This window comes from Scylla paramamosain, chromosome 10 (assembly GCF_035594125.1).
Source record: "Scylla paramamosain isolate STU-SP2022 chromosome 10, ASM3559412v1, whole genome shotgun sequence".
In the NCBI taxonomy this organism is placed as follows: domain Eukaryota; kingdom Metazoa; phylum Arthropoda; class Malacostraca; order Decapoda; family Portunidae; genus Scylla; species Scylla paramamosain.
The window spans coordinates 9,620,364-9,629,648 of record NC_087160.1 but is presented as its reverse complement, the minus strand read 5'-3'; the positions used below and the strand labels follow the sequence as shown (position 1 = coordinate 9,629,648).

At 40.7% G+C, this 9,285-nt stretch overlaps 1 protein-coding gene across 1 annotated transcript; it reads left to right on the top strand.

Moving 5' to 3' along the window:
- The first annotated feature begins 246 nt into the window (after positions 1–246).
- On the top strand, positions 247–1,781 carry LOC135104024 (protein FAM200B-like). The gene has a single exon (XM_064010888.1). The coding sequence runs from the start codon at positions 390–392 to the stop codon at positions 1,779–1,781; it is 1,392 nt and encodes a 463-aa protein (XP_063866958.1). The 5' UTR covers positions 247–389.
- The last annotated feature ends 7,504 nt before the right edge of the window (positions 1,782–9,285 follow it).

Sequence of the window (9,285 nt, the reverse complement as noted above, 5' to 3'; positions counted from 1 at the left end):
CCATCCTGGTGAACTAGCCCAGGGTTCTTCAAAGTACGGGTCGCGACCCAGTACTGGGTCGCAAACTCATATTCAGTGGGTCGCCACATGATAATAATAATAATAATAATAAAAATAATAATAATTGAATTTTTTCATAAATGAGAGAGAGAGAGAGAGAGAGAGAGAGAGAGAGAGAGAGAGAGAGAGAGAGAGAGAGAGAGAGAGATTGTGGTGAGGGAAGGGACACGCGCGTTTGATTCCTGTCCGAGACAGGACTAATACGCGTTCAGAATCTTCACTCGTCAGTCTCGAAATTTTCATCAGTTACGTTTGTACCGCGGGAGCGTGAAGATAGACACAGAGAACTCCTCAGTGACACATACAGTTATACCGAACGCTTAAACAAAATGGATCGTTTTGTTATAAAACGCGTCTCTGTTCAGTCGTCAAGTACGTGTGCACCTGATAAAAACACACAGGCCAACGAGCCTGGCTCGATCATAAGAGAGGCCGCATCTACATCAGCTTCTGAGCCGCTTCCCAAGAAGAAAGTCAAGTCATGGACAAGGCAGTACAGTGACGAGTTTCTGAAGTATGGCTTCGTCAAGTGTGAACAGGAAAAGGGAGAACCAAGGCCTCAGTGTGTGATTTGCAGTGAAGTTCTCGCAAATGAGAGTTTGAAGCCATCAGAATTAAAGAGACATCTCGAAACCAAGCATCCTAGTCTGGCTACAAAACCAGTTGACTATTTCCAGAGAAGAAAGGAACAAATGAAGATGTCAGTGAAAGTTCTAAATACAGCAACCACTCTTAATGACAAAGCACAATTAGCATCATATTTAGTTTCATATCGCATTGCAAAAGAGAAAGTACCATACACATGTGGTGAGAAACTTATTCTCCCATCTTGCGTGGATATAGTGAGCACAATGCTCGATGGAAAGTCGGCAGACAAGATCAAATGTGTCCCAATCAATGATACAACAGTGTCACGGCGGATAAGTGATATCGCAGAAAATTTGGAACTTAAGCTGGTGTCACACCTACAGACTGCTGGAGAATTTGCTATTCAGCTGGACGAAAGTACTGATATATCTAACTGTGCAGTGCTCCTGGTGTACGTCAGATACGTACATGAAGATGACTTTTTGGAAGATATGCTTTGCTGCTTAACCTTACCTACTCATTCATCAGGATCTGAGATATACAGAGTGCTGAATGACTGCATAGTTGGAAAATACAAGCTGAACTGGGCCAATTGCAAAGGAATTACAACCGATGGAGCAGCAAATATGACTGGGAAAAAGAGCGGTGTTGTGACAAAAATATCAGAAGCAGCCGGTAATGATGTAACTTGGAGACATTGTTTCATCCACCGTGAAGCGCTGGCTGCCAAAGGTATCCCAGACAATCTCAGAGGTGTTTTGAATGACGTTGTGAAAGTTATCAACACAATCAAAGGAAGTGCACTTAACAGTCGGTTGTTTGAACTCTTGTGCCTGGAGATGGGAGCTGATCATTCACACCTTTTGTACCATACAGAAGTTCGATGGCTCTCCCGCGGGAGAATTCTAACAAGGGTTTATGAGCTAACAATGGAAATTCATATTTTTCTTCTCGAGAAAAAATCCAGTATGGCAAGCTTGTTTTGCAATGATGAGTGGATTCTAAAACTTTCATATCTATCAGACATTTTCTCAAAGCTAAATGAGCTTAATCTAAAACGGCAAGGGAAAGAAACTGATGTATTCCGACACTGTGAGGAAGTAGAAGCATTTAAGAAGTCAAACCTTTGCTAAAAACTCTACCTTGGACGATTCTGGGCTTGTTCCTCCCTCTCCTCCACCCTCTGACTACTTCATGCCACGTATTAAAATTCTTTGCAATGATGTTTTCCATGCCCTCGCTGGCCTAAACCCTCGGAAGGCTTATGGACCTGATGGGGTCCCTCCTATTGTTCTCCGAAACTGTGCCTCCGTGCTTGCACCTTTCAGCTCTGTCTGTCAACATCTGCCTTTCCTTCTTGCTGGAAGTTTGCCTACATTCAACCTGTTCCTAAAAAGGGTGACTGTTCTAATCCCTCAAACTACCGTCCTATTGCTTTAATTTCCTGCCTATCTAAAGTTTTTGAGTCTATCCTCAACAGGAAGATTCTTAAACATCTATCACTTCACAACCTTCTATCTGATCGCCAGTATGGGTTCCGTCAAGGCCGCTCTACTGGTGGTCTTCTGGCTTTCCTTACTGAGCCTTGGTCATCCTCTTTTAGAGATTTTGGTGAAACTTTTGCTGTTACCTTGGACATATCAAAAGCTTTTGATAGAGTCTGGCACAAAGCTTTCATTTCCAAACTACCCTCCTACGGTTTCTATCCTTCTCTCTGTAACTTCATCTCAAGTTTCCTTTCTGACCGTTCTATTGCTGCTGTGGTAGACGGTCACTGTTCTTCTCCTAAATCTATTAACAGTGGTGTTCCTCAGGGTTCTGTCCTGTCACCCACTCTCTTCTTATTATTCATTAATGATCTTCTAAACCAAACTTCTTGTCCTATCCACTCCTATGCTGATGATACCACCCTGCACTTTTCCGCGTCTTTTCATAGACGTCCAACCCTTCAGGAGGCAAACATATCACGCAGGGAAGCCACAGAACGCCTGACTTCTGATCTTTCTAAAATTTCTGATTGGGGCAGAGCAAACTTGGTATTGTTCAATGCCTCAAAAACTCAATTCCTCCATCTATCAACTCGACACAACCTTCCAGACAACTATCCCCTCTTCTTCAATGACACTCAACTGTCCCCCTCTTCTACACTGAACATCCTCGGTCTGTCCTTTACTTATAATCTGAACTGGAAACTTCACATCTCATCTCTAGCTATAACAGCTTCTATGAAGTTAGGTGTTCTGAGACGTCTCCGCCAGTTTTTCTCACCCCCCAAGCTGCTAACTCTGTACAAGGGCCTTATCCGTCCATGTATGGAGTATGCTTCACATGTCTGGGGGGGCTCCTCTCATACTGCTCTTCTAGACAGGATGGAATCAAAAGCTTTTCGTCTCATCAACTCCTCTCCTCTAACTGACTGTCTTCAGCCCCTCTCTCACCGCCGCAATGTTGCATATCTAGCTGTCTTCTACCGCTATTTTCATGCCAACTGCTCTTCTGATCTTGCTAACTGCATGCCTCCCCTCCTCCCGTGGCCTCGCTGCACAAGACTTTCTTCTTTCTCTCACTCCTATTCTGTCCACCTCTTTAACGCAAGAGTTAACCAGTATTCTCAATCATTCATCCCTTTCTCTGGTAAACTCTGGAACTCCCTGCCTGCTTCTGTATTTCCACCTTCCTATGACTTGAATTCCTTCAAGAGGGAGGTTTCAAGACACTTATCCACCAATTTTTGTCCACTGCCTTGACCCTTTTACGGGACTGGCATTTCAGTGGGCATTTTTTTTATTGATTTTTGTTGCCCTTGGCCAGTGTCCTTCTTACATAAAATAAAAAAAAAAAAAAAGGTCGGTAGTTTGAGGGATTAGAACGGACATCCGTTTTAGGAACAGGCTGAATGTAGTCAAACATCCATCAAGGAGGATAGGTAGATGTTGACAGACAGAGTTGAAAGAGTTTGACTAAGCAAGGTGCAAGCATGGAGGCACAGTTTTGGAGGACAATAAGAGGGACCCCATCAGGTCCGAGGGTTTAGGCCAGCAAGGTGATGGAAAACATCATTCCGAAGAATTTTAATCGGTAGCATGAAATAATCAGAGGGTGGAGGAGAGGGAGGAACAAGCCCTGAATCGTCCAAGGTAGAGTTTTGAACAAAGGTTTGAGCGAAAAGCTCAGCTTTAGAGAGAGATGTGATAGCAGTGGTGCCATCTGGTTGTAATATAGGAGGGAAAGAAGAAGAAGCAAAGTTACTGGATATGTTTTTTGGATATGTTGTTCATCCTTCTTATGGGTTGGTTGATAAACTTGGGGAAGGTAGGTAACCTGTGGACGCCAAGACTTTACAGTTGTTGTGTCACGAGTCAGAAGATATCATCCACCTCAGTCTCTGATATCAATGAGACAGAAATGAGCTCCGAGGCCACGCGCAGGTACAGCGTATGCTCTAAACTTTACGTACTATTGATACATGTTGTGCGCTCAAAGACCTTTAAAATTTGAAATAAAGGAGTGGTGCTTGCGTACATTTTGTTGCAAGGTAAGGGATTCTCTTATTGAGCGAGAAGCCTGCTTACAGTTTGGAAAAAAATGTATCTAGACCTACTACATCTGTCCCTAAACTTGAGGCTGCTGTCAAGCAAGTGGGGACCAGCTTTTCACCAGCTTACCTTCAAAACCTTTCCTTAAGTGTCCCTAAACGCCTTAAGGAGATTATAAAGAGGAAGGGTAATGTCAGTAAATACTGATGATGTCGATGATGCATGTGTCTTTATAACCTTTCTCCCTGCTAAACATAAACGATTTTTCAGGGGACGACAAAACTTTCCGCGCATACTGTGTGTGTGTGGTGTGTGTGTGTGTATATATATATATATATATATATATATATATATATATATATATATATATATATATATATATATATATATATATATATATATATATATAATTTTTTTTTCTCCTGATCTTGATCTTGATCTTGGTGGTGCAGGTGGCTCGGGATCACTCCTAAGCCAGGCCTTTAGATCGGTAACTCCTGTAGAAGGGGAAAAAAAAAAAGAAAAGAAAAAAAAAGAAACGAACAGCATCCTCTTCACTAATTGTTCTTACATCTGGTACGCCACATTCTCTCCAGAAACTATTTTACCGGTGCACTCAGTGCCATCCTTGCTACTCTATTCTTCAATTTCACTTTCATTCCATGCAGTCACTTCCATGCCATACATTATACTTGGCACAGCCACACTCTTCCACACTTCTCTCAACACATCATACTTGCTCTCATCCGTGCCGCACTTCCCAGTCGACCTATCCACTGGTTTGCCATACTTATCTTTTCATTCTTTGCCTTTCTACACCCACTAGGACTCATCCACATCTTTAAGTACTTGTATTCTTGCACCTGTTTCAACTCATTCTCTCCAAATCTCTATACCACATTACTTTCATCCTTTGACCTATTCACAATCATTATCTTGCTTTTCTCACTGCTAAACCTTACTCCAAAGTCTTTTCCATACCCATCCACAACATCCAACAAACTTTGAAGCTCATCTGCCGATTGACTCATAACAACTACAACTGAATAAAAAAAGCACACATACTTCATCGTTCCCCACACTTACCCCTACATTCATTCTTCTCATTCTGGCTGCTAACTCCTCTGTATACAGGCTAAAAAGGGTTGGTGGCAATATACAGCCTTGCCTAACTCCTCTCCCACTCTTCACCCAGTCTGTTTCTATGTCTCCTAATCTGTATCTAGCTGTTGTGTCTATATACATACTTTGCACTATGTTAACTATCTTTGCACTCAATTCAGTCTCTTCTAAGATTCTACCTAGCATTTCTCTGTTCATTCCATCATAAGCTTTCTCTATATCCAGAAAATGTAGGTACAAATTGCTCCCATCCCTCTTTTTCTTCTCAGTCATATCTTCTTCAGCTTTCCTATCCACACGAAAACTATTCTGTTCTTCACCCAGCTCTCTCAATCCATTTACACAGTCTCTCCTTCAACACTGCACTGAGAACTTTACCTATTGTATTCACTATTGCAATTGTCCTGTAGTTCTTCAACTCATTCTTACTCTTAAATTCTCCCTTATGCAAGAGACACACTCGGCTCTCATTCCACTTTCTTGGCACTCCCTCTTCATCCCACACTCGGCAGAATAATTCAGTCATTCCATCAAATCACTACCTCCCCACCATTCTTATAGAATTCATACGGTATATCATCTGAACCTGCTGCCTTGCCATTCTTCTGCCTTCTCACACACCTCTCCACTTCCTCCCTGCTGATTCTTTCATCCATCTGCATTCTTCCTTTCCAGTGTCACACATTCTTCTCTCACACTAAATATCTCATGTACCCCACCTACTTCTTCCCAGAACCCTTTGATTGCCTTCCTGATTCCCTCCTTCTCTGTTATAACTACACCATCCACTTTCACACTCTCCACACCAACACTGCCTGACATATTCTCACCTCTCATGAACTTGTACCATTCATGGCCATCTTTCATGCTTTTCTCCCTTAAAGATTGACTCATACTCCTTTCACTCTTCACTTTAGCATTCATTACCATTCGTCTTGTCAGCCGCTGCTGCTTCACATACATTGCCCATGCATTCTGATATTCATTCTCTGCCTCATTGCTTTCATGCCTCTTTTTCCTCAGCAATCTACACTGTCTACTCATTCTCTTTCGCTCCTTCCTAGCCACTCTGATTTCATCATTCCAGCATGGTTTACATACATTCTTTCTTCTCCCTATTCTCACAAACCCTATCTGGTTCTCAGCAGCACTCCTTAAGTTCTCAACCAGTTTCTCATTCAGATGCTCTACATCATGCACACTTTCCATCATCCCAGATTCTCTCACTCAGATCAACTTGGAAGTTCTCCCACCCTACATCTTTCAGTCTCCACTTCTTTTCCTTACTTGCCACTTTCACTTAATTCCCATCCTGCATCAAGCATTCCACAACCATCATGTTGTGATCAGACACAATATCAACGAAACCATCCTCATCTATCCACATATGCGACACAATTTCACGCATTCTTCAATTCACCAACATATTACCAATTGTGGATTGGTGCTCTCTTGCACTCCAAGTCACACGACCCTCAGCCAAAGTAACATTCAGGTTTTCCAGCTCCAGTTCATCAACAAATTTCCCAAGCATTTCACCATTTCTGTTCACCTGTTCCCCAGTATTCCCACATATGCATTCATGTCACCCATAATTAGCAGTGCCTCCTCTCCATGCTCTCTCACAACTTTCTTAAGTATGTCATACTTCCTCCTATTTTCTCTCTCTGCTCTTTCACCCATGACAGTCATGTACGCTACAACCAGTACCACTTTCTCTGGTTTGCCACGACCATCCATGCATTCCACTCTGACTGCAAGCATATTCTCACTACCTGCACACTCCCCCACATCAATCTCCTCTACTTTCAGTCTTCTTTCTTTCTTGTAGAGTAGGGTACGCCTCCTCCCAGTGTTTCCTGTGTCTTACGCCCCTTTCCAATCATAACATACTCACATCCCTCCATTCGTACATCATCTCTCAGGTGAGTCTCAGTGAGCCCGACTAAGTCGAACCTCCACTCGCTGAGCTTCTTGCATACATCCTCAAACTTGCCCACACCCCATCTTCTCACATTCATACAGCCAATCTTCACACATTTACTCGCCTGGTTAATCTCTTCTCTTCCATGTTCGCTGACATCAGTGGGTCCTCCTCGTCATGCCTCGTCCACACAACACACCTGCCTCGCCCTCATCCACTCGTCCAGTCGACGCCCTAGCTTCTCATTCTCATTGTGGTTGAGGTGGACCCCATTTCTCCCATAGAATTTGTCCTGGTCGAGGATCCCATCCATGTCTAGGAAGCTCACGTTGCCCTTCTTCTCTGCCATCCATTCCATCGACCTTCATGAGTTCCATGCATATCTTGCGGTTCTTTTCTCTTCTGACCTTCTCGTACTGCACTCCTTCCCGTGGGCGCCGCAGGACCCCCACCACAGCCACACACATCTTCTTTTCTTCTGCTGCCTTCACTGCTTCCATCACTTCTTTTACTGTTTCTTCAGTACCTGTCTCTACTAAGTTATTGCCTCCTCCTTGAATCACTAGCAGGCTGCTTTCTTCCATTTCTTGCACTTCTCCCTTGACCTTACTTTTGATGTCTTGGATCTTAGCACCTCCCATACTGGTGCACTCAATTACCCTTCTCACGAAGTCGGGAGTCTTCGTTACCAGAGAGCAAGACAAAGCCACTTGCACACAACGCCAAGTCCGCTTGCTTGCTCTCATATATATATATATATATATATATATATATATATATATATATATATATATATATATATATATATATATATATATATATATATATACTCTCACACACACACACACACACACACACACACACACACACACACACACACACACACACACACACACACACATATATATATATATATATATATATATATATATATATATATATATATATATATATATATATATATATATATATATATATATATGAGCAAGACAAAGCCACTTGCACACAACGCCACGTCCGCTTGCTTGCTCTCATATATATATATATATATATATATATATATATATATATATATATATATATATATATATATATATATATATATATATATATATATATATATATATATATATATATATATATATATATATATATATATATATATATATATATATATATATATATATATATATATATATATATATATATATATATATATATATATATATATATATATATATATATATATATATATATATATATATATATATATATATATATATATATATATATATATAATTTTTATTTTTTTTATGTAGGAGGGACACCGTCCAAGGGCAACAAAAATCTAATAAAAAAAAAAAGCTCATTGAGATGCCAGTTCCCGAATAGGGTCCAAAGCGGTAGTCAAAAATTGAAGGATAAGTGTCTTGAAACCTCCTTCTTGAAGGAGTTCAAGTCATAGGAAGGTGAAAATACAGAAGCAGGCAAGGGAGTTCCAGAGTTTACCAGAGAAAGGGATGAATGATTGAGAATGCCACCAGATCCTGTGGTAAACATTTTGAAACAGTCATATTAATTATGGGAAACTTTAATCCCCATATAGCTGTTCGGTATAGAATCTCTCTCCCCTCTCCTCCCTCTCTCAGTTACTGTTCGTTGAATGCTATAATTCTTTGCGGATAGTTTTCTTAGTTATTTACCAGCATGAGAGCCAACGCATGAAAATAATATGCTTAATGTCCTTATAGCCGGTCAGGGTTACGTTACAAGTTGTGTGACAGTTGGAGTACATTTTTAGTTATTGAAAGCAGACTATTCGAAAATTAGACCTTGGTGCCATATTTCAGATGAACTATTCTTGGACAAGCAGTATCACATGAATTTATACATAATAATTAATGTTGATGAAATGTGTCCATATTAAAGATGATTAATTGAAAATAAATATTGATAAAAATATTGATAACACAAAAATTTACTTATACTCCTAACTGTGGTATAGATTATATCACTGTACTATCTTGCAACAAAAAGCCTAAAATGACTAGTGAT